This window comes from Mixophyes fleayi, chromosome 3, assembly GCF_038048845.1.
Source record: "Mixophyes fleayi isolate aMixFle1 chromosome 3, aMixFle1.hap1, whole genome shotgun sequence".
Lineage (NCBI taxonomy): Eukaryota > Metazoa > Chordata > Amphibia > Anura > Limnodynastidae > Mixophyes > Mixophyes fleayi.
Window position 1 is genome coordinate 93,336,721 of NC_134404.1, and position 26,088 is coordinate 93,362,808.

At 38.4% G+C, this 26,088-nt stretch overlaps 1 protein-coding gene across 25 annotated transcripts in view; it reads left to right on the forward strand.

Annotated features, from left to right (window-relative positions):
• MBNL1 (muscleblind like splicing regulator 1) overlaps positions 1–26,088 on the forward strand; it is a 127,485-nt gene that overhangs the window by 84,485 nt on the left and 16,912 nt on the right. For 9 of the 25 annotated variants that reach the window (XM_075202005.1, XM_075201995.1, XM_075201991.1 and 6 more), the window contains 5 exons: positions 7,272–7,442; positions 14,551–14,751; positions 16,880–17,164; positions 20,507–20,764; positions 25,333–25,386. In XM_075202005.1, the coding sequence (XP_075058106.1) occupies positions 7,374–7,442; positions 14,551–14,751; positions 16,880–17,164; positions 20,507–20,764; positions 25,333–25,386 (867 nt within the window). In that variant the 5' untranslated portion in view covers positions 7,272–7,373. The remainder of the gene's footprint in view (positions 1–7,271; positions 7,443–14,550; positions 14,752–16,879; positions 17,165–20,506; positions 20,765–25,332; positions 25,387–26,088) is intronic. The other 16 variants (XM_075202007.1, XM_075202006.1, XM_075202011.1 and 13 more) reach the window with 3 other exon arrangements.

The following is a 26,088-nucleotide window of genomic DNA, read 5'->3' on the forward strand; positions in this document are numbered from 1 at the left end:
TGAAGCCCATTGGAAAGCTGCACGTTAAAAATCCAAATTGGTTTTTATTACTCATATTTGCACACTTTGGGCCTGATTTATGGTTGGATGCAAGTCCTTTTGTTCAGCGCAGCAAGCACTTTTGGCTAAAGATCCGTCTCATTTTGCACTCTGACTGAGATGGATCTCCCTGTTGCACTTCTCTGCTCCTAGAGAGGTGGAAGGGGTGGGGGGGGGGGGGGGTACAGGGGTCAGACTGAGCGGCCCGGGGGACAGTTGCCCCCCTGCCCCCTGGGGGGGGGGGGGGTAGTGGGCGAGCCTAGCAATCTAAATTTGTGTTCATGCTCTTTACATGCTATTTTGAGTTGAAAGCAAATGCAGATAGGTCTCTAGGAGAAGTATCTATTGCGGGTTCTTTTAGCTGGTGCAAGAGACGTTGATATATTAAAAAACAAAGTAAAAAATCATTTTAAAAAAACGTGTGCCCCCTTCCCCCCCCCACAAACAGCATAACCAACCCCTTGGGCTGTTTGGGGGTGAGAACAATTTTTATTTTTGTTTTACACTTTTTGTTTCAATTTTATTATCTGCTTTACAGGGCACTGTGCATGATACACTTGCACGCCGGCCAATAAGGCAGATAAAGAGGCGTATTTGTGCAATTTGAACAGTATTCTAAGTCACACTGATGCAGTTTACACTACGATTTCAGTGTAAAGTGCGTCCGACTCTAAATGAGTCCCTTTGTCGGCTGAGTGAATGGGCAAAAGCAGGCGCATAATATATGACTCCTTCTATCCTATTTGTAAATAAGGCTAAATTCTCTTTTCACTGAATTCACTTTATTGATCATTTTGGTATATTTATGAAAAAGTGGAATGGTCTAGTTCTTGTTTTTTGATTAGAATCAATTAGATTTGTAATGCAGTTTCTTCTCCTATTGAATAACTGTCTGAGGCAGACACCATCATTACTTCCTGTGCCAAAGGAGGGTATTCAATAGTTAGCGAGATTTTCCCCCCGCCCTGTAAAAAAAGAAAAAAAATCTCCCACAGGTTTTGCAATTCAATTGAAAAAGAGGGAACGCCGCCCCCACGCGTTAAAAATTGTGTTTGCGAGATTTTAGGGGAGTGAAGGGAAGTTTTAACGCGGTCATGTATAACACAAAAAAAAGGTTTTGCATACATTTCAATACATTATATTGCATTACACATTGATAATATCTACATTACAATACTTTCTTTAGCATATTTTGTAATTGAACTATTTTTTGCCATACAATCATCTATACCATGTCAAAACATATTACTACATTCATATTTGTACCAAAAACATACATAAATATAATTAATTAGTGATTTTATTTATTTTATTTTTTTATGGTTTTTTTTATTTCATTATTTTTCCACAAGAAAATCAACTTACACAATTTAGTGATAAACACAAGTTTAACTTTTTTTCCACCTTATTACATGATTTCAAATACTTTTCAGAGGTTTTTTATTTTTCACACACCCCAAAAAGGTGTGAGATAAAATAGCATATTTTCCTGTTTTACCCGTCGCGTTAAAAAACAATTGAATAGCTTTTAACACAGCTGCCTCTCGCACACCCTATACTTTCAATAGACCTTCTACTGGAGCGCGAGAGGACCGTTTCATGAAAAAAAATGTAGCGTTAAAAATGGAATTGAATTGCGGGTAAAGTTAACCCGCTCAAAAATGATAAAATGACTTAACGCGGTCAAATAAAAATCTCGCTGACAATTGAACATGTAATTGTAGATTATATTTACATATAATACACATATACAAACAAAATAAAATTGGGTTCTAACAAATTTAGCAGCGGCCATTAACATAAAACTAGATTGTATCCCTAAACACGACCCACATAAAGTGGAACACAGGGGTTGGCGAACAATTTTCCCACTCACTTATTTCCCTGTTTTAATAACCTGTTTTGGAGTGATGAATTGCTGCTATAAAATTAATTCAGCCCAGATTATTTCATTTGGATAATCCAGGACATGCCATTGTGTATCGTGTTGTCAAGTATGTTAGAGGTAAATATTTGATGTAAATAAAATCTAATATTTACACTGCAGAATATATTTGAAATCCTATGTGGACGCTGAATAGATTTCAGCCTCCCAGCGAACAAGGTTCCGGCTGACATAAGAATGCTCTTGTTAGATGAAGTGTGGCTTTTCTTGCAGTAGCCAAGGCCAAGCTCTAAAAAGCTGCACACATAATGCTGCTGCAATTTAATTACACACAGGCCGGTTGTTTAGCAGAGCCCGGGCTTTCAGCCTAAATGTTGTTGATGTGATAGCAAAAGAAAAACATCATATGACAGCCGTCTGTGCTTTCCCCTCTTACTTTCATATTCCTGCTGATTAAGTTTCAGAGCTCCCATAATCTGGCAGTAGCTTGACTCTTACCTTCCCCAGATCCCTCTCTCTTTTCTCTGGCATGCTAAGCATTTTCACCAGCACCAGTGATCACAGTAGGGATAAGTGTAATCAAGCAATTATATTGAGTTTTAGTTTCTTCCTCTTCTTGTGATTTGACCTTATGCTTTCCAAGCTGCTTTAAGGCAATCTGTTCCAGAAATGTAATCGACGAGCATATAATCACATCAATTTTGTTAATTTTACAGCTAAACGTCGCAATTTGCTGTTTATTGGATCAATACAAAATTTCTTGCCTGAATAAAGCCCCTTTCCTAGCACAGAGATGAAAAGAAAAATGAGTTGAAGATCAGGGTTGTGCACGTTGTCCTGTGGTGCGCTGTGGTCACCTCTTGCTCCGACACTTTGTCCATCCAAGTGACAGCTGGTCTTCACCTGAATATAATGCTAGAGCATGCTATCAAGTGGCCACTTGGCAGAATACTTATCTTGTCCTATGGAAGCCAGGACCTTGGTTATGAAACACATTAACCGAATATTAATATGATTAAACTGTCTTGATATTTCTGAAACTGTTTTATAACATACTTGTGCCACTGTTGCTGCTAAAAAGTTCACATATACCATATACTAATATGTCAAAGAGAAGGTTTGTTATTAAATAAAAAACTACACAGTAATCAAATCTAGATGGCCGCAGTTCTCTGACACGAAAATACATATATCATACTTTAAGAGTGTATTTTATGTCTTGTGTGTACAGATCATATTTCCACTTGTTTAGTTTAAGTGGCCTTTTTCGGTAGGACTGTCATCCCCTTTAAGAGGCGTCAATGTCTCTTTCCTTTATATGTCAGCTCCAGTCACTGTAGCCTTATTTGTAGAATAGTGACATTTACATTACGCACCACATTAAGAAAAGAATGGAACTGAATTACACGAAGGAAAAAAATAATCAATTAACCCAGCATTTGGATATCTCTACATTATTACTATCCTTTATTAATATAGTGCCACCATATGCCTCACTGCTGTGCAATTAGAAGTTTTAGTGCAGCTTACAATCTTATTTCCATTCCTAAGACACACAAATATGGACATCAAAGTCAATATAGTCAGAAGCCAATTTCAAATTTGTCTTTGGACCATGGGAGGGAAGTGTAGTACCCATATAAAAACATAGAAGGTCAAATCAGATGCCAGTGAGTTAAAATCATCCATAAAAGTGCCTTCAAAATATAATGTAAGAGATAAGAAATTATTCATGGATTGTAATTCAAGATTTGGATAATGCTGACATTGTCCCTATAGGAAATGAGTTCACAGTGTCACTGTGCTGTATATTTAGATTGTATTAAATACACCACAGGGGTTAAATGTGTGAGGACTGCTGCTTTCTTAGCTTTTCAGTTACTTGTAGCTCATGAATCTGACCTGTGTAAGTAATTATTTATCAATGTTAGCCTCCTTGTGCTGTGTAATAGATGTGCTCTTTGTTAATTTAGATCTCATTTCAGGTTTAAGACATTATTGCTCTGGGTGATATTGATTTTTTTGTCAGAAGTATTGCTTTTTTGGCTAGTTTCAACTACTGCATGACAAAGCATTAATGCCTTTTCAACATTGCTGAACGCTTAAAATATAGAGCACACCAATACAGCAATGAACTCAGGGAGCACATGCCTGGAGTTAATTATTTAGATGTTTTTGTGATGGTGAAACTAATGTGCTGTGTATATAAATGGCTTGGACTGTTATGGTTTAGAAGAGGGAATGGGCAATCTCAAGCCTGGCAACATGGCTTATTATAAAAATTAAGTATTTAAGCCATGCCCCCCATTTCAACCAAACCAAACCACTGCAACCCACAGCCCATTCTTCCCAGGTTACACCTATTTTTGTAGGCAGTTATACAACCTTGACAGCGGAGGATGGCCAACCATGCATGTTCAGTATAACGCACTTGAACTACGATTCCTCATGAAGAGTGTGTATGTTTAGTGTAAACCTGTCACACTACAACTAGAGATGCTCGGGCTTGGTTTTACAAAAACTGAGCCCACCCGAACATCGCAGGCTCGGTACTTTCCCGCTTCCTCGAATCTGAACCATGGCAAACCGTCATCGTTGTGTCGTCAGATCTCGCGGGTTTTGGATTCCATAAGTACCTCGCTTCCCAGGAGATCCAGCGCCATTTCTCACACAGAAACGGGGAGCAGTGTTCTTGTTACTCTCCAGTCTCCAGTGCCAATGCTCAATGCCATTGCTCATACAGAAACAGGAGGGATAGCAGTGTTCTTGTCACTTGACAAATATTGACTGGAAATGATTGGAAATTTATTTATTGAGGTTAATAATAATATAGGATCAAAAAAAGAGCCAAATTGCGTGAATTTAGCATTTTTTAGCAACTAAAAATAAATAAATAAATAAATAATATACAGATCCAAAACCAAAACACATGAGGGCGGTTTTACCAAAACACAAAGTTAATACAGATCCAAAAGCAAAACCAAAACATGGGGATCAGTGAGCATCTCTAACTACAGCTTACCATGGAAAATGTATACATTTGCAGTATCACCAACTCACACTACAACTCTCTATCATGAGTTTAAGGGGCAGATTCAGTTGACCGCGTTACTCTCCAAAGTAACGCGCACTATTACAGTTACTATGGTAATAGTGCGCATTATTACTGTTAGTACGGTAATTTCAACGCAGCTTTTTGCTCGCGGCTCTGCGAGCAGAAATCCAGATTAAAAGTACCGTAATAATGTGCACTATTTCCATAGTAAGGGTAATAGTGCGTGGGCCACGTTACTCTCGAGAGTAACGCGTTAATTGAATCTGCCCCAAAGAGTCATATTAAATACAAGTTAACCCATGCATGATACTCATGCATTCTAGTCAAATCAAGCTACTTAAGGTGTTAAAAAGGTTCTTGTCATGCATTTGGGCCATAGCCCAGGCCTCCTCAGGGGAAGAGCGTTACTTCCCGACGTAAGCGCCCTTTTTTAACGTGGTTTTGTCCACATGTCACCACCTCATCATTTTTCTCCATCACCTCATCCTTCATCTTTATCGCCACATCTATCCAGATGTCTATCCAGACACAGGGATCTCTCTCAGCGGTCCTGAGTATCACACTCCTCTCGCTCTGTCACCCCCGGCAACCACCAACCACTCCCCACTGTCACCCCCGGCAACCACCAACCACTCCCAACTGTCACTTCTCCTTCACGAAATATATATTTTTTTTTTTAAATCTTTATAAACACTTTTAACAATTTAACAAATTAAATTAACAAATTAAAAACATCTTAGTATACCAAATTTCAGCCCTTTCTGAATTTTTTTTTCCACACACACTAAGAATTTAGTAGGTCAGTGTATAACTCCGCCCAGCAGGTGGCGCTGCAGCTTGGTTTTATTTTTTACACACACACACACACACACACACACACACACACACACACACACACACACACACACACACACAGACAGACTAACACACGCCACTAGGCATATATATATATATATATATATAGATGCATGTGCTAACCTGTGTATACTATGAGTATACTTATCTATGTTTCATCCTTTACAACAGGCTTTGGCAATCTGTAGTGTTTGAACTCTTGCCTAGCTACAAGTCCCAACATGTCATACTTGAATCCTGCTTCCACCTTTGCCATACAGTCACATTAGACCTAGTTCCATAATACAAGCAAATTTGAAATGGCTCTCATCTTCTGATATATTTAATTTATTGATTTGTACATGCCCTACTGCAATGTTCTCTAAATTAATAGCTTTCTCCTGTGCTTTTTGTAGCCATCCATTCATATTATTAGGCATAGTTTATTTCTGTTGCCCTGAGACATGTCATAACGCTGCATTGGATACAGTGATATCTAGAAAGCAGCTTTATTTAGTGTAATACAAATAATTCCGCAGATATAAAATATAGATAAAAAGCACAGAAAGAAAATACTCTATGCACACTGTATACAGCACTCTGCCACAGACTGCCCATGTATAGTGACAGAGAGGAGGAAAGAGTGAAAATGTGTCACTCTTTCCTCCATATTTGCTTAAGTACATAAACCACAATCTGTTTAGTCACATTAGGAGGGGGGCTATCCAAGCCAAAAGTCATCTGATGGTGGAACCCCTCCCCCCTCCCCTAAATAAATTGCTTTGCTTAAGAAGACATGTTAAGCAGTTTAAGTCAGCAAATCTACTGTATGTATTATTTAGACTGTGTTCTATATGGATGTAAATATTATCACATGTATATTATTCTGACTGTATGGTAATATTTGGCATGGGAAAAGATTAATATTTATTCCTACAATGGTGCCCACTAGTAATATATTTCAGACTCTGGTGAATCACTTATGTTTGTGTGTATAAATCTGCTTACAAATGTTCTATATTCATGAGGTAGAGGAGAAATTGAATCCTCTCTTTGTACCGAGGTTTAGAGCTTTTTAAGTAATCAGTTACAGAGCGTTTCATGCCTTTGACAATACAATGACAGACTGATGTACAAACGTATTATTGTGGAATAATGTTCAAATCTAAAATTTGAACAAGAAAAGAAGCAGTGAAGAAATATCTCTCTGTGCTAAATTGTTTTGTTATTGAGATCTAAGCGAACTGTAAAAATCTGGAGAAAAGTAACCCTACTTATAAGTGAGTCTTTCTTAAATGTTTTGTTACAATTAACAGTGAAATAATATTTTTTTTCCCCAGAAAATAATATGGTTGTAAATTCAGATGTGAATATTTTAAGTTGTATTTCTGCTTCATTTAATGTTTACTATGTATAGTAATTGCTCTTTCTTATTCCTTTGTCTTTTTCTTCATCCAGGGTCGTTGTTCACGGGAGAACTGTAAATATCTCCATCCGCCACCACACTTAAAAACACAGTTAGAGATTAATGGACGGAATAACCTGATTCAACAAAAGAACATGGCCATGCTGGCCCAGCAAATGCAGCTAGCCAATGCAATGATTCCCGGTACTCAGCTCCAGCCTATGGTAAGTAAACCGCTCTTCCACGTATAATGTATGGTCATTATTCCTCATCATAAAGAAGATGAATGCAGAGGAACATGTGTAGCTATGAATGGGTAAGGGGCTTGTGAGAAAGTAGGTAGTATCGTAGTTAGCTTAAAAAATAGGAACCTTTACTGGGTTACACCATATGTAGGTTTCATTCGGTGAGCGCTCCCTAGCTGCCTGTAACGGATGGGGGAAGGGGGATTGAATCTGCTGCCACTAATTACACACAGTGAGGATTTCCTGACACTCCTCGTTTGCAAATAGAAAAAATAGGTTGTGTGATGGGCGCAATTTAAGGGATAGGGTTTGGGATAACAATAGGGAAATAGGTTTTAACGGTGATATATGTACCACTGAACAGTGTATTTCCCAAATTGTATGTGAAATCAACAAATGACATGAATCACATCGAGCGTCATAACATTCCTTTGCATGGCAATAAAAAACACATGGTAATGGAATCAGTCTCTTAAAAATTATATATATATGCAGCACACTGTGCGCGACTTATCTGATTCCCAGGTCTCTATTAGTCCAGAATGTCTTTGACCTTAGTAGGTTTGCCGGTATACATGCGTGCCGTTCAGACTCCTTACATCCCCATCGGAGCTTGAAGTGTAGATTTGTGCTCGTGTGTTAAAACATATGGAGAGGGAGGAGCATGTTTATTAAAACCAAAACTCACATGCGTGTAGCATGTTTAAAGATCCGCAGGATTCCCTGTATGCCCGTACACACCATCAGCACGGCTGGCTCCGGGAAACGGTTTACCGATATCTGAAGGAGCACGTGAAGGTATACAAAAGGGACTCTAAAGATACCTTTTGAGGAACACTATTTCACATGGAATGTGAGTTTTGGTTTTAATAAACATCATTTATTACGTAGTACACCATCATATGTTTTTCTGCTCCTCCCTCTCCATATGTTTTAACACACGAGCACAAATCTACACTACAAGCTCCGATGGGGATGTAAGGAGTCTGAACGGCACGCATGTATACCGGCAAACCTACTAAGGTCAAAGACATTCTGGACTAATAGAGACCTGGGAATCAGATAAGTCGCGCACAGTGTGCTGCATATATATATAATTTTTAAGAGACTGATTCCATTACCATGTGTTTTTTATTGCCATGCAAAGGAATGTTATGACGCTCGATGTGATTCATGTCATTTGTTGATTTCCCATACAATTTGGGAAATACACTGTTCAGTGGTACATATATCACTGTTAAAACCTATTTCCCTATTGTTATCCCAAACCCTATCCCTTAAATTGCGCCCATCACACAACCTATTTTTTTTAGTATCGTAGTTAGGTACCGTTTTCTTGCAGGAGCCTATAGGCATGACACTAGCGTGCCTAATTATAAATCCCCCTAGCTGTGCCTTAATAGCGCTTCCAATCTGCTTTCAGAAGTCACTGAGTGAGCATTTTATAAGGGAACTTCTGAAAGGTCATCCTAACTTGATACAGCTCTGTTTACTCACAGCGTGTCACTGTGGAATGCACAAAACATCACAACAGCACTAACAAGGAATGCAGTTCTGGACAAAGATTTTAAGCTAACATGAACAAAGAATGGAGACCATTAGTGTAATAGTTTGCCTTCTATCGCACATTGAGATGACTGTTATTATTTGCTGGACGTTTGCTCATTTCTATACTGAATACTGCGCAACATGACATGATCAGTGCACAGCATATACTACTACTAAAGTATTTTATATACTGTACTTCAAATGCATAAATACAAATATTTAGAAATGCACATGGCTCATAGAACAAGAGAACTTGCACTGCTAAGAGCAGGGACACAATCTTTCAGGAATTATTTAATAATTTGTTAAAAATGTGATTGTCCCTGAAGATATGGGACAGTATGGCAGATAAGGTTTGCAGTTTTATTTGATTAATTGTTTCAGTGTATTTTTCACAGTGTCATTTTTCAGTATTGAATAAACGTGTTGGAAGAATGAGAAGGCTAGAGAATTAGAGAGCTCTTTAAGTTAATAGGACAAAATGAAAATAAACCACACCTATTTAGGAGAAGATAATTCAGGGTGCGGCTCTAAAAAGCTGTGGCCTGATACTGAGTTAGGAGCAAAGCAGAAAAACTAGCAAATTTGCACCTTGGCAAAACCATGTTGCATTGGAGGGGGAGGTAAATTTAAAATGTGTGGACAGATTTATAGTTTGGATAGGGCAAGTTAAATTTCATTGTAAAAATAAAGCTATCAAGTATTTCTGTGCTATATGTAAAAACAGCCATTATTTTCCTTGCTTGCAAACAAATAAATTAATTATCACCCCTTGCATTGTAACATGGTTTATCCAGGAGCAAATTTACTCCTTTGTTTGCTTTGCTCCAAACTCAGCATTAGACCCCTAGGGCCTGATTTTGAATTTGGAGCAAATCAAAGAAAATTAGTAACTTTGCACCTTGGCAAAACCATGTTGCATTAGAGGGGGAGGAAAATTAAAATATAGGGACAGATTTATAGTTGAGAGACAGCATGTTATAGATCAACTTTAATTTCAGTGTAAAAATAAAGTTATCAAGTATTTCTGTGCTACATGATAAAAACAGCTAGTATTTTCCTTGCATGCAAAAAAATAAGTCAATTTGTACCCCTTGCATTGAACATGGTTTGTCCAGGTGCAAACTTGCTCTTTTCTTTGCTTTGCTCCTAATTCAAAATCAGGCCCCAAGTGTGTAAAAAAATGTGACTCAAAAGGCTGCCATACAGATTGAATAAATGAATGTAACCTGACAAGATTGGAAGGAAATTACTTAACTACACAAAGAGATGTGATGTTAAGTCCTTGTCACAAAGTGCTGACACACAAACATCTCTCATACTTTTTTCAGATTTCATTATGCAACAGTTTTAAAATGTACCTGTTGTCTACTAGACATGAGCAGTTGATCATGAAGTGTCTCACTGATATTATTGGTACCTTAATGATATCAAGAGTATCATTTATATTTAGGATGCCACAAAACTCTGCAGAATCGGACAGTCAGAATAGCAAATCATGCTAAATACAAATCACACATAAATATAGAACTAGTACACACTCGATTGCTGAAGGAAGTGCAGACGTGAGACAGAGGGTAAAGAGGACCCTGCTCTTGTGAGCATACAGTCTAGAATCTAGAGATAGATGGAAATGTTGAGGAAATTGAAGCTAGTGGTACTCTGAGTGGAGATGGGACTGTACTGTTAGAACGTGCCGAGGGAGTAGTACTAGATAGAGGTAGGATAGGCTATAGTAAAGTTTTCAGAGAGAACGATTGAGGGTTATGAAGAGCCTGGGCAGGTGGGCTAGGGATCTTCATAAGTGGGTAGCAGCACAGGAGAAGTCCTGGAGGGAGGAGGGAGAGGTGGTGAGAGATGTATAAAGGGGAGGAGCTTGTGAGGGCTTTGAATATCTCTGTTTCCTTGTAAATCTATGCAATCCCATGAATATCGTGCCTGCCCACAAAGTAGCTTCCTCAGTGTATGTTTGGCAAGTGCACTTTATGTTCTCTGCAGTATGACAGCGACATCATTGTCGGACACAAATAAATATTGTATTAATGGCTCAGCTGTGGAGAGGAAGATATTGCACATTTTGGAGCATACAATAAATAGTTAAAACATTTGTTGCTTTGTCATGTAAACTAAAGCCCTCTACTGGATAATTTTGGACTAAATTGTAAATGTGGCCTGGCATTGAATAAATATAAATCATTGGAAATTGCTTAGTTTTATTTCTTCAAAAGAAATAAATCCAAATTAAGGATTATAGAGTGTTATTGACAGAATTCTGTTGGCCACTTGCAAAATCACTTTGAGTATTGTTTGGAGCAGGGCTGTTTTTATAAAGGGGCAAAATGGTCAATTGCCCTTAGCCTAAAATTACAGGAAACCCACTGTACCTAGTAAATGGAGTCTGCATAGAAGGACCTAAAAACTATATATCTCAGCCTCAACCTTCCCCAAGTTTTAACCCAGACCCTATATGAGTATATGCTAGTATCCAAACTGAAGTTCTAGATGCCAATTTACTTCAAACTCTGAAATTGCAATCTTCTTAAAATTCTAAAATGTGAAAAACCTTTAGAGGGTAGGAAACATTTGGCCTTATTGTTGTTTTACAATGTGACTAGAGGATAGACAACCACAACCTAGGTCATCCTGGTGTTATCCAAAGCTGACATCCTGCCCTGGGACAACCCCTTTAGACACACCTCTGCTGCTGTGTCTCTGGCTACTGAACAATAAATATGACAGTGCAGCAGGGGGATTCTTACCTCCTTCTTACCTCCTTAACATTGCATTGCTACCTTATTCCTACATTTTACTAACATGCTCCTTCCAAACCCCGGGGGACCTGGGACTGCTCCATGAAGTTGTTTTTCCTGGGACTGCTCTGTTTCTGTAATATACATTCAGCAAACCTTTGAGGTTCACCACTTGCTGCCGAGGGCGGTGTGAGTGGGAGGACTAATGACCATGATTGTGGTTTCTGAATTTCCCTCCCACTTGCAACCATCATCTTCCGCTGTGTCACATAGCCCCAGTTTTGCAGTTACCCCTGGGGCTGCCGCAAGGGGAAAAAGTGGGTCCATAAAATTTAACGATTAACCAGTGGATTATTTCACCTTCATATTGTAGGATACGGTTGCTTGTTACTCCTCGTAGGTTATCGGGTCCGGTTAATGTGATGTTGCATTGTGTCCGCAACTAACTAACCCTGGTGGTGGGCAGTTAATTAATTACAATAAATTAATGTCAAACTTCAATCATTGTATGTATATTTTATTCTTGTTTAAATAAAAAGAAAAATCTAGAATTGAATAAATATAAATCCTTGGAAATAACCTAGTTCTGTTCTTACTGATGTTTGTTGATGAACAAATAGCAGTTCATGCACTTAGGTGAACATAATGCTCCTCTTGAAATGTCCGCATACCCTCCCGTCATTGCTGAGTGCACATACTGCTGTAACTCCTCGCACATGAAGAGATAGCCTCTGATTCCACAGCTAGTTTATTTCCTTACCAGGTATACACATCTATTATTTTGTGCTACTAATCTGGGCACAATATATGCACAAACTTAGTCTTCTGTTGCTCCCAATCAGCCCTGTACAGCTGAACTGAAGCTGCCTGTTGTAGATTATCCCCATAATACAATAGACTTATTGAGATCCAATGATAAACTGTTTTCTTACAGATTATAGCAGATATTCAAGGCACAATTTGCAGATGTTTACAGGTGTTCCGAGCTTACTACTATCATTCACTATATAGGAAACTATGACAGTTATACAAGCAGAAAAGGCATAACACAAGTTTAGATCTTCTGTTAAAGGATGTCATTGTATGATTTTTATGAGTGTGGTGCATAAGGTTTTGACAGGAGAAAGTACAGGATTTTTTGTACAATCATTTTTTATTGCAAATTTTTTTACAGCTTTAGCAAGTAACAGAATGAACAAGGTACAGCAGGAGCATGAGAATTAAATTTTCTAACAGAATATCAATATTTTGTGTTCAAGATGTTACAATTTGGTCAACAAACAAAAATTGTGAAGGATTTCTGGAGCAGACTTTTGTAAACCTTTTTGAACACTAAGTTCTGTGTAACATTTTTGTTGCATTATAAGCTGGGTGGGGAAAATGAGGGAAGAGGGGGATAAGTTGGCTGGGGAGGGTGAGGTGGGGGGTATCTGGAGTGTAGCCGGAATGTGCTTATGGTATAATTTTAGTGCGTGGTGTACAGGAAAGTATGCTCAACCTTGCCGAAGGGTCCAGAAGACCTCAAGGACAGGATTTTTGTTGGGGGGCTTCCAGATGTAAAATATATGGTATATTAAAATATGTACACTAGCTAAAAATGATTACATGGACAGGCAAAGGATTTTTCATGACAGTTACTCTTTGACTAATGTCAAATCACCTTTTTTGCTAGAAATAGCATATGTGCAAAATTTAGACAAGCTTATAAATGGCAGATGCTGAATTACTCCTGTCCTAGTATAGTCTACAAACTACTTTACAAATCACATGATTTGACTAGGAATGCTCTGCTCTGCAATCTACTGGTCTTAAGTGTAATTTGTTTTGTTGCCCTGTGAAGTAAACAAACACACTGTGGTCTTATTTTAGTGGTTGATTCAAGACCCAGCGGTATATTTACTAAACTGCTTGTTTGAAAAAGTGTAGATGCTGCCTATAGCAACCAATCTGATTGGTTGCTATGGGCAGCATCTCCATTTTTTCAAACCTGCAGTTTAGTAAATATAACCCCCAATGATAATTCACTGCCTTCTACAGTGATTGGCTGGAGCACACTTAGAAGGAGTTGGGTGTTCCATCAGCGCAGCCTGTATTTGGATATGAGCCACTAGCAACTACACACTGCTACTTTCACTGGCTTTAAGGCTTGCCTTATTCCGGCAGGTGGGCCAACCCATTAAAGAAATGCCAGATATTTTTGTTCCTTCTGTTTCAAAACTACATCAAAACCCATACATTATTATTATTATTATTCATTTTTATTTATAAGGCGCCACAAGGCGTCCGCAGCGCCGTACAGAAACAAACAAATTACAATACAATGGGAGACAGTACAGTAAACAGTAAGCACAGCAACTCAGTAAGCTCAATGCACAGCTAGAGAGGGCGGGGAAGGGGGAGGGAGGATCCGCAAACGACGGGGCCCAAGAAGGAGGGCGCGGAAGACAGGGAGACCCCCAGGGGGAGGAGGGAATACATGATAATTATCAGTTCTTCCAGAAATACAGTAAAATTAACTTGGTATCCTTATACACTCTTGTGCTAAATGCCCATTTTAAAGCTGATGGAATCTAAGCATTTGAGCTGTATAAATGTTCCCTGCCACTGTAGCAGGAAAATAACAAGATCATTATAAAATATTTTCTTTTTTTAAAAAAACATGGAAGCTGCCAAAATGTTTATTTTGATGAATCATATACACCAATGTGGTTTTATGTGAGGATGACTGATGAACCTAAGCAAAAAAAATGAATTGCTATGTTGTTTTCATAGTGTATTGTCTTTTCCAGCCAATGTTTTCAGTCGCACCAAGCTTAGCCACCAATGCAACAGCAGCCTTTAACCCGTACCTGGGGCCAGTATCACCGGGACTTGTACCTGCTGAAATTCTTCCTACTGCACCAATGCTTGTTGCTGGGAATCCTGGAGTTGCAATGCCATCGGCTGCAGCAGCTGCTGCACAGAAGTTAATGAGAACAGATAGACTGGAGGTATGAATTGAGATACATTATTTAACATACATCTTACCGCACCGAAAAACATCTTTGTGATAAATGTTTCATTTTGTCTTCCATTACTAACAGACTTATAAGCACATTGTTTAATGTCAGATCAATCTTAGGTATCACTATTTTGTAAGAAAACTTAACTGCAATCATTCATTTTTACCTTCATTAACATTCAATTGACTTATTTATCTGTTTCTATCTTTTAATGCACTTTAATTGTTGATTAGATTCGTCTCTTCCTTACTATGAAGAAAACCAATGACTTGGTTGCTAAGTGATTGTAGCTAGGGTGTAATCAGCAGAAAATCCTTGATGTGCAATTGTTGTATAAGCACTGTACATATGTTATGTTTTCTATTGTTGCATTACCTTAGAAAGATAGTTATCACTGCTCTACATTCAATAAGGCTAAACAATGCCTAACACTTTGTCACATAGCCTTAACTGCAAATGTTACACATTAAGATTCATATACTATATGAAATCATTTCAAGTCTTATTTGCTTCTATTATATTAAGGACTTAAAGCACTGAAGTTCTTTGAGTGAACTGAGAATAAATATGGTTCACAACTTAAGCAAATTCAGAGCAGATAGTGCCACACTTATCAAAAGGAAACTGGCATTGTAGCTTGTCTTTGTATGGATGCCACTGCCACCTACTGGCTGAATGTAAAAGGCAGGGTAAGATTGCTCAGCTGGTCACACCAGGGCCAATCCTGATGCTCAGCCTGAAAAACAGAAATGATCCAATTTGACCTAAACGAGATCTACTGCTTGTGTTAACTGGATCATTCTTGGGCACCATGCTCATTTTGGTGCCAGAATTGTGGTAATAATTTGCCAGTATCACCAGACATATCGTGCATGTGTGGCCAGGTTATGAGCAATCAATAATTAAGTGGCAAGTTTTAGGCAGAGTGGGCAGAGTTTTAGATGGCACACATCCTATCTGGCAAATAATCATTTTGTACTTGTATATGACCTTCTTGAAAATAATGTGGGTTTGCTATACTTGTACCGTATATAAACATTGTATATATTTGACTGCATGTGTATTGTGTAGTCTCATTGTCCTCACTTGTAGAGCTTGTTAATGCATAAACTGAACCACCTATCTCTTTTCATTCATTTCCTATTAGCAGGATGATGCCTATCCTCACATATTCTACAATGCTGTGTATTACATTCTACCTCTCATATTATCATCATGTTAATACTTTTAATAAACTTCTTTTTCTCTCCACATGGGCGATCCTTCTGCTTACTCATCATATTCTCTCTTTTTCATTTGCAGCATTATTTAACTATCCATAAAACCACTCTATTGCTTTCATTTTTCTCTCCTAAATAATGGTTTCATAAGGCATAACGGTTCCATTCAGGACTACTGCAGTACTTCATCACTTCTGTCTTACATTTCTGTCTTTAACTTTTATCACTCTGAATTTACCACAATGAGGAATTGAGTTCTATCCCAGTTGGTGGCTTCCACAGAAGAAATGTTGGTGTTCTAAACTCCTTTAAAATGCAACAACATTATAAATCTGCATATAATAAACATGTTCAAAAATATGTTGGAAAATATGTAAACAAAACATTTGGAAAATTGGCTACATAGCTGGTGAACTATGACCATGAGGGTTGCAGTGTTTGGAGAATTTTGCCAAGTATGTACTGTATTTGCTAAGTAAATGACTACTCTGTTTGGTGAAGCCTGACTGTGGTCCAAAATTGCAAATAGTAGATGACTCTGCAAATTCTCCAGACAATGCGATGTAGAGGATGCACTGTTGGTGGCACTACATTAAGAAGGTTTTTGATGGTTACAATATTTAGTGATAGTTCCCTTTAACTCAAGTACATCATTTTATGAAGGTTTTATAATGATCGCATCCCAGATAAAATAAAATAATTGATATTTTTCTTTTAATGAATCTCCTTCCTTTTATATTCTTATATGCTTTATTTATATTGTATTTTGTTTTGCAATTTTCTTTTGCCATGCCTCTGCAGTTTTGGCTACAGGCTAGGTATTGAGCACATTTTGACTATGTTGATGGTGAAAGGACTGGCTGGAATGGAAACTGAAGTCCTCTTTTTATTCACAGGCCAGCTACAATCAGGCAGCTGCACTACGAGCTTCCCCACGTTACCCAACCAATGACCTCAACCCTGATGTGGAGGGAGCACCCTCTTTATGGGTGAGAGGTAGTTCAGTCTCCATGCCAGCTCAGTCCTGGGCCTCTCCTGAGCAGAGACTGCCAGTTGTGCCAAATTATGTGTGGTGGTTTTGTGATGTGGACTCCTGCCCTCTGGGAACTGAGCTGAGACCAGCAAACTCATTTCACTTAGGACATCAAGCTGGACTTGACCCCCGGTCCCAGAAGAGAAAGGCGAGTGTTTTTCCACCATGCCTAGCACACCATACTATTTCTATCTTTCTACCTTTTTTACCAAGCTTTTGGTGCATAGCCGTCATCTTGGGTGCATGAGTTCCTCTAACACTGGATTGTTTTAATTCTGTTTTATTTTGCTACTTCACCTTTTTCCATTCTAGTCTGCTGCATTACTTCATCATTCTGGTCCATAAATCTCATTTACAAGGCAATTTCTACCATGTCTCTCTTGCTAATTCTGTCTGTTACTTCATCTCACTTTTCTATTTTACATTCCATTACCGTTGTAACCAAAGTGTGTTATATTTCAGTGTGTTCAAAAATACAAGTGTTGAAATAATGCCTTTAGCAACATGTTTGTCTGCAGATGACTCTGCCTAAGATGAGTTTTGTCTTTTCTTGTATTCCACTCTTTACTTCGGCTATACGTAGTGAAATAAAATAGTTTATCGGTTTCATAATGTAAGGTGTTCACAACTATATTTATGTTGCCAGGAGATCTCCTGCTCACCAATACTGCTGGCTTAAATCTGAAAACTATAAATAGGGTTTATGCTCTTTACATTATTTAGATTTTCATTAAACACACCACAAATGGAGATGGAATCCCAGTAGTGTGATTTCTGTGAACGCAATTATACTATAATTATATAGAATGTTCTTTCATAATCGGCCCAGCCCCCAGGAAAATCTATGTTTACTTTTCTGTATGTTATGAATACACACTCTATATCATGGCACCAGTGTCAATAGACAATCGCTCCATTATAGTAAGAGGAAAACAGCATAAGCTGTAGGAATTTGACTGACAGATATCTCTAAATGCTTTGTACATACTTCTCTTCAGCCCTTAAATTATGTTATGCATTTTTGTTTAAACAGATTTTAAACACGTTCCCCTTTTAGTATAACTTTTTTTTTATTTTTTTATGTTTTTATCACATTACAATGCAAGAAGTAAAAATAAAATGTAATTTATTTGCAATAGTTATTAGGTGACGTTCCCGAATGGATTACTTTGTGTTTGAACATATTTAATCGAACACTCTGTAACCAGAAAATATGGTAATCTGGCTTGATTTTAGGAAGCTATAAAAATGGCATTTGCGGGAATACTACGTCGCTTCAGATGTTATGTCCAGTACTTTCTAATACCATAAAAATGTCTGGTTCTTTTGCCAGCACCTTCCCTGATCAGAAAAAAATGTTTTAATCCAACACAACTTCTTAATCTAATTCAGAATATCTGATACTGCTAATATTTTTCTAGCATTTGTATTATCTCTGGATATATAAAATGCAATCCAATCCAATATGCAGAAGTTGGATTTGTTACTGAGAATGCTTGGAACTGAATACGGGTTTTTTTTCCAGTAATTTGGAGAAACATGGCTAGAATATACTAAGTTATTTAAAAAATGGCCCATGTGTTTCCACACACCCTTGGCATACACAGAGACTGTAGGAGGAGACAGTTGATGAACATATCTGTTTATAAGACAAAATCCCCAGCTAGCATCAAAGCCAGTTATGGACATGTCAGAAGGGGAATTATGCACTAGATTACAGGATGTTTCCTGGGCCTAATGTCAGTTCAACTTTGTCAGAACTGAATATATTTACTGACTATGCGTATAGAAAGTTACAATATTTTATTTTTTGTCTAATTTTATCATGTGAGATGTTTTGAGGTTTTATTTTCACTCATACTGCATTACTGGGGCTCTGGGCCCCTTTAATTTGAACCCTGGCTCTGAGCAATTGCTTTTTATTTGTTCAATACAAGAGTGGCACATACTGCATTTGTATGTAAGATAACCTGACGACACACCGTTGTCACCCTATCCAATTAAATTGCTATAAAAATAGAAGTGTTTACATACAAATAATTACTAGGCAATATTTTGATAAAAAACAACAAATGAATGTTTTTGAAATATTTAAGAAGCACTAAACAGAAGATTCTTGCTTTAATAACAATATGTAGCGTGCAAATCGACTTTATACAGTATTGCAGGTTGTTATCAGTGGACTACCACTGTATTGTAAAGTAACAAATTAAAGTATGACAATGTTAGTCAGTCTGCTCGGAAACTACATGATGGGGGTTCTAATCCTTTGATAATCCAGGAAAATTTATCTGAAATTCTGTATTTATTTGTTATCTATTTTATAGGAAAATGAATAAAACTGTAACAAGATGGCAACTTCATTCCCCTATTTTCATTGTCCCCTTTCTAATATATAAATTTTCCTTCATGACAGCAAAAGTGCATTTTGGTCACCAACAATATGGAACTTGTCTTACTAAAGACCTGAAAATAAAATTATTCTTTTCTAAATGAACAATTTGTACATTATTTGAAATGCACGTAAAACAACAGTAAAAAAGTATATAATCTGAATCAATGTAAAAATGTGCTATATAACTGGTATGCCCTCATGCACTCCATACTTTTTTTCTGGTCCCAAATAAGGTAAAACATTTTCCACTTGTTAATGTAAATTCACCAGGAGTTTTAATAATTGGAAAATAACTATTGTGAGGCTGGGTGGAAAAAAGGAGTGTCCTGGGAAAATAGGGATCCCTAAATACATATAAGATTTACTGGGGATTTAAAAATAAGATTAAAGTTGAAGAAAAAAAGGGCTTTATTTTTTGTATAGATTTTCTTCTCCCTTAATCCAATCTTCACATAAAAAACTATTTGTGAGAATAAATGTTCCAGACATAACTGATGATTTTACAGTAGACTAAGGGCTCCCTCTTGTGGCTTGATGTGCAACATACATAATACTGTATGGACATCCTTCAGATCCAGCTTTGTATCTAGAGTGTCCCTTGGTCACTTGCACCAGTAAATGTAAATAGTATAGTTCGTTCCCACAGGAAAAATAAAATATAATGATTGCAAACCATTTTGTTTTGTCGTGTCTCCTCTGGATATTGTTAGTGTTTGCTATTAGTGTAGTTATTTGGAATACATATTGTCTTTTAGAACACACAATATCAGGGCCATTGATGTTCATACATTTTAGTTCTTCTCTGGACATGAGCAGTCCTAGTGAACCTCCAGCTAGTTTCAGAGGATAGCACAGGATTTTGAAAGAGGACATTCCAACTCTTACCAAAACATTCATATGATATGTATAGTATCTTCAAATAGTACATATAGTATATATTGCCAACCTAATATATACATCCAGCTCTGGGAAATCCTACAGATCACACTTTCATACAAGTGCCAACCATTTCAAGTGAAGGAGTCTGTATTCCTGACACCTGTAATCCCTCTCCTATTGCCAATGCGCTTATGGTTTTTACTAATGTGTCCTTAGGTGTGTCGAGAGTATCAACGTGGCAACTGTAACAGAGGGGAAAATGAATGCCGATTTGCTCATCCAGCTGAGAGTGCAATGATTGATACCAACGATAACACAGTTACAGTGTGCATGGATTACATTAAAGGAAGATGTTCACGGGAAAAGTGCAAATACTTCCATCCCCCTGCACACTTGCAAGCCAAGATCAAGGCTGCACAATACCAGGTCAACCAAGCTGCAGCTGCTCAGGCAGCAGCCACTGCAGCAGCCATGGTGAGTCTAAGCAGTTCATTCCAACCTGAGACGCTGACTAGAAAGCTATGATGCACTAAATGTACTGCTGTCCTGTGTGAACTATGATTTGCAAGAGAAAAGATAATGAGTAGTATCAAGTATTACCTCTATAGCGTGTCCAATATACATAAATTAAAGTGTGTCATTGACTACAACAGTTGCAAAAAAAAAAAAAAATAAGCTTGAGTTAACCTGTGAGCATGCAGCATTTGTAGTTTAAGTTTACACCTGTGTTCAGCCTTGTCTTGTCTGGATAATATATTTTATTGTCTTGTGTGCAAAGCACTCAACTGTATAAGTAACATTTCCAGCAGCAAAACTGTAAAAAGTCTGGTAGGAGAGCTTGCTTTGACAGCTTTATTATAATAACCTATTGAGCAATATAACACTGCAGGAGGAGATGGTATGCCAATGCTTTATAATACTAATGTATTATGTCTCCATCTTTCTTCACTTCTATAACATGCACACAGGTCAATAGGATGTAGGGAGATATTAACCTAAAAAAAATGCTCCTTTGATTTGTGGTGATGCTTTATTGCTTTAAATCTGACTTCTTTGCAACTTAGTTAATATTTTCCATAGAGCAACTGAAATGTTTCTTAATTGAGGTGTTTAGTACTTGAATAGGTAATATTATGCTGTGTTCCTCTTTGTGGTTGGCTGACTAGGGGGGTTGGGTACGCTTTACCCATGTCCACTACTCCGACATGGAGAAGGCCTACAAACAAAATCCGAAATTCTGAAAAACTGATTGGAAAAGATACAGACTCACCTTCAACCCGACACTGGAGATCTCCGATGGGAGTACGATGCTGACAGCAAGTGATTCCAATTGAAGTGTTTCCTCACTGCAAGCTGACATCATTGCGATGTCTGTCAATAGAAATTTAAAGCTGTAATGTTGGGCTAAGTGTTTAAACACTTAACCTTAGGGGTCCCACATTGCCGCTTTAAATTTCTATTGACAGACGTCGCAATGACGTCAGCCTGCAGTGCCGAACACTTCTCCAATCTGAATCACTTGCTGTCAGCATGGTGCTCCCATCGGAGATCACCAGCGTCGGGTTGAAAGTAAGTCTGTTTATTTTCTAATCGGATTTTCCAAATTTCGGATTTTCTATGTAGGGCTTCTCCATGTCAGAATAGTGGTAATTGTAAAAACTATTAGCTCCGGACTAGGGAACTATCATTATTATTATTATCTTTTATAAGGCACCACAAGGGTTCTGCAGTGCCATACACAGGGGGTTTGAACAAACAACAAAATTACGTAGATACATATTAACAAGATTTATAAAATTACATAATTACGTGAAGAAGGCACTACGGGAGAGGGCTGCTTGTAAGAGCTTGCATTCTAGAGGGGAGAAGTTGAGTGGGGGCAGAGTGGGATTGTGGAGGCAGCCGAGTTTCTGGGAGATCTGGTAGGTTTGAATGAAGAGGTGAGTTTTTAAGGCATGTTTGAACCTTTGGAGACGGGTGGATAATCGAAATGGGCATGGGAGTGTGTTCCAGAGGTTGAGAGCAGAGCGGGAGAAGTCCTGAAGACGGGAGTGGGAAGAATTATTCAGTGGGGAGGTGTGGCGGTAGTCAGTGACAGTGGAGTGGGTAGGAGGGAGTGTGTTGAAATGAAGTTGGAGATGTAGGGTGCAAAGGAGAGGTTGAGGGTTCTGTGTGTGAGAGTGAGGAGTTTTAACTGGATTTGGTAGGGTACAGGGAGCCAGTGTAGTTCCTGGCAGACTGGGGTGGGAGAGGAAGAGTGGCTAGAGAGGAAAATGAGAGGGAGAGAGATGTGTAAGGTAGGCCAGAGATGAGAAGATTACAGTAATCCAAGCGAAAAGTATTGAGAGAGTACATGAGAATTTTAGTTGCTTCCAAGGTGAGAAACGGCCTGGTTCTGGAGATATTACACAACTGGGAGTAATAGGATTTGGAGTGGGAATAAATGTGGGGGGGGGGGGTCAAGGAGAAGGAGGAGTCAAGGATTACACCGATGCAGATGACTTGAGGGACATAGGAGTGTGTGGTATTGTCAACAGAAGATGGGGGAGCTGAGCGGACTTTGCAATGATGAGTCACTGATTTCTGTTTTCAACATGTTCAGTTTAAGAAAGCACTGAAACATCTAAGAGGAGTTAGCCAACAGATAACAGGTTACACAAGAGAGGACGGAAGGGGTGGGTTTGGTGAAGGAGAGGTCAATTTTAATGTCTTCATCAAAGAGGTGGTATTGGAGGATAATATCACAGAGGGAAGGCGTTTAAAGAGAGAAGGGCAGGGGACCAAGAACAGACTCTTAGGGGATGCTGATAGGAAGGTGGGAAGGAGGGAGGTGAAGGCAGGAATAGACACAGAGAAGGAGTTGAAGGATAGGTATGGATAAATGACCCTTTGATTTGGCACAAATAGATCATTAATGACTTTGATAAGGGCAGTTTCAGTGGAATGAAGGGACCAAAGACAGATTGAAGTTGTTCAAGAAATGTGTGGGCGGAGAGGAAGGTGGTGAGTTGGTTATGGACAACATGCTCAAGAAGCTTGGAGGTGAAAGGGAGAAGGGATGTGGCACTGTAGTTAGAGAGAGTGGCAAGATCAAGGGAGGATTTCTTTGAATGGGGGATACCAAGGCATGTGTAAAAGAGGAGGGGAAGGTACTGGGGGTGAGGGACAGGCTCAGTGTTCTCCCCAGCACCTATTTCCCGAGTGCTCCACCCCGCTCTTAAAGTCCTATTTTAATATAATAATCCATTGTTTCTCCTGTTTTAACAGTCACTATGTGAGCACTACATCCATCAGTGTTTGTTAGACCAGTCCTGGCAGGTGTGGCAAATCACCTCCAACATTTTTCAATATTATTGCAAAGTATTAAACTGCTCCTACCCAGCTACTTCCTAATGCCACCCAGCTGGAAAAATGTTCTGGGGAGAACACTAAGGCTGATGAGGTGGCCAATGTGAGAGCAGGCATCAGGAAAGATGGATAGGAGGTGAGAAGGGAGGAGGCAGGTAGAAGGAGTAAACAAGGTCATGGACTTCCCAGATACAGGGGGGGGGGGGGTAGACATGTTATATAAGCCAGATGGAGAGGGTGTGGATGGCTGAAAACGTGCCTCATGGGAGGAGATATCGAAGCAGATAGAATCAAATTTGGAGGTAAAGTGGGTAGTAAAGTTAAGTGCAGCGGAGGAGGTGGGGAATGGGGGAGCAGAGGAGTTGATGAGGTACCGTGGGTTGAAGTAAGATTGTGAGGATATGAGAGATTTGAAGTTAGACTGTTTAGGAAGTGAAAGCACAGAACTGTAGTAGGAGACAATGAATTTGTGTGTAGGAAGTCAGCAAGAGAGCACAATTTCATCCGGAGACACTTTGAGGGCAGTCTTGTAGATGGTGGATCTATTTAGAATGCCATGGTTGAGGTGGGGGTCATCATAGAATGACAGTGATAGGGAATTATAGGGGATAGAAGCAAGAGAAGGAGAAGTTGGCACAGTCAAGGGCATTAACTTACCATACATTCCTAACAGTTTGCTTAGTTTACTTAATCACATGGAACTCCAGGAAAAAGGTTGCTTTAAAAAGTTCCAATATGCATTTAGAGGTAAATAAAAATTGCTCGACCCAGATATTTGCATCTTTCAGCACTTAGCAGTGACATGTTGCATGCTTTGCTGGCAGAATTTGACCCTAAGTATTCCTAGTCATAGACCGACCACACCACCCTTAAATGTTCCTAGTTGTACCCCAACCACACCACACAGGAGAATGATTTGACTGTCATCACCTCAGCTCTATTCACAGACTGCAAATGCCACAAAATCTGTAAAACAGTATTGAACAGCAATCAGCAGAGTTGTAAAGCAAAAGGCGAAAATATCAGCTCAGCAACGTCATTTCTTGCCTGTTGTCGCGCAAAACTCAATTTGTGCGTAATTTTGCTGCAATTTCGCTCATCTCTATATGCATACATTAAGAAAAACCCTCAACACATTAAAGAAGTACTTCTGTATTCCATTTTACACAGACTTGGCCTTGTTGAGGGCTGGTGTACAGTGTACACTCTTTTCAATAGCTTGCCTAATGTATACTGTATAGAGCATCCAACAAAGCGATGCATGAATTGCAAATTTGCAAACATAAATGAAATATAGAAAAGCATGCAAATTATGACTCTGTATGTAAATGAGTTTAAATTATTTGCTGGGTTCACTTCTTTGAAATTGCTGCATAGTGCAACAGATTAAGTATTTTTTATTTGTCTAACAGCTGTGAATAACCAGCAAATAAAGGTGACTGTTTATGTAATGTTTGTTAATTATTAGTTAAAAGTGGTATCTGACAACCAATCAGAGCCTTTATTGTGCATGCTTAGTCTTGTTATTTGTTATTTACGGCATTCGGATGATTTGTTTTTTTATTTGTTTTTTTTTCTCACCAACCAAAATATGCACTGCTGCCCCCATGATGCACCTCTGCTTGCTGTTTATGTTAATGCGCTTGAACCCCATTGGCCCATTGCCATCATGTGCTCGCTGCCTGCTAATTAAGACTCAGTCGGCTGTCAAATCACTGAAGCGACCCCTCGAGGCAACCTTTGACCTGGTACTATGACCTTTCACCTTTTAGCTTGGCATGTAGCTTTATTGTACAAACCAGTGTTAAACATACAAACATAGAATACGTTATCTATTTTTTTTAGACATTTTCTGTTGTATGGTCAGGAAATACATTGAAAAACTGACTGTGGTTTCTTTGTAAACAATAAATAAATACAAGTATATACACACAAGCACTCACAGGAAAATATATAGATATATATTACAGTAACCACATTCAGTTATGCCACAGCAGAAATGGTATTTACATAATAGATACCACAACCAAACTATATGTAAATGTTTGTACTGTATCTGTGTAGTTGGCATGGCTTTATTGCTACTCTTATGTATGTGTAGTTTTAACATTTGTAAGTCAATGTTAACATACCTGCATGCATTGGTACAGTTTGCATGTCTAGATAGGTTTGGGGAAGTGTGGGTATAGTTCAACATGATCCTACCTTCTTCAATCATTCTGTAGAGTAACATTTGCTTTAATCGTTGACCTTCATGGAGCTAGCAGTGCAGAATTTTCAGCCTTGATTAAAATATTTTTTTTAGCTAATGAAATAAAACATTACTCCTGTCATACCTGCCACGTAGCTCCAAAATGCAGTATTTTTATGAAGAGATTCACATACAAATATTTTTTCACAAGGTACAGATATTATTCAGCTATAATGTCTTTTGCATAACTGTATTAAGA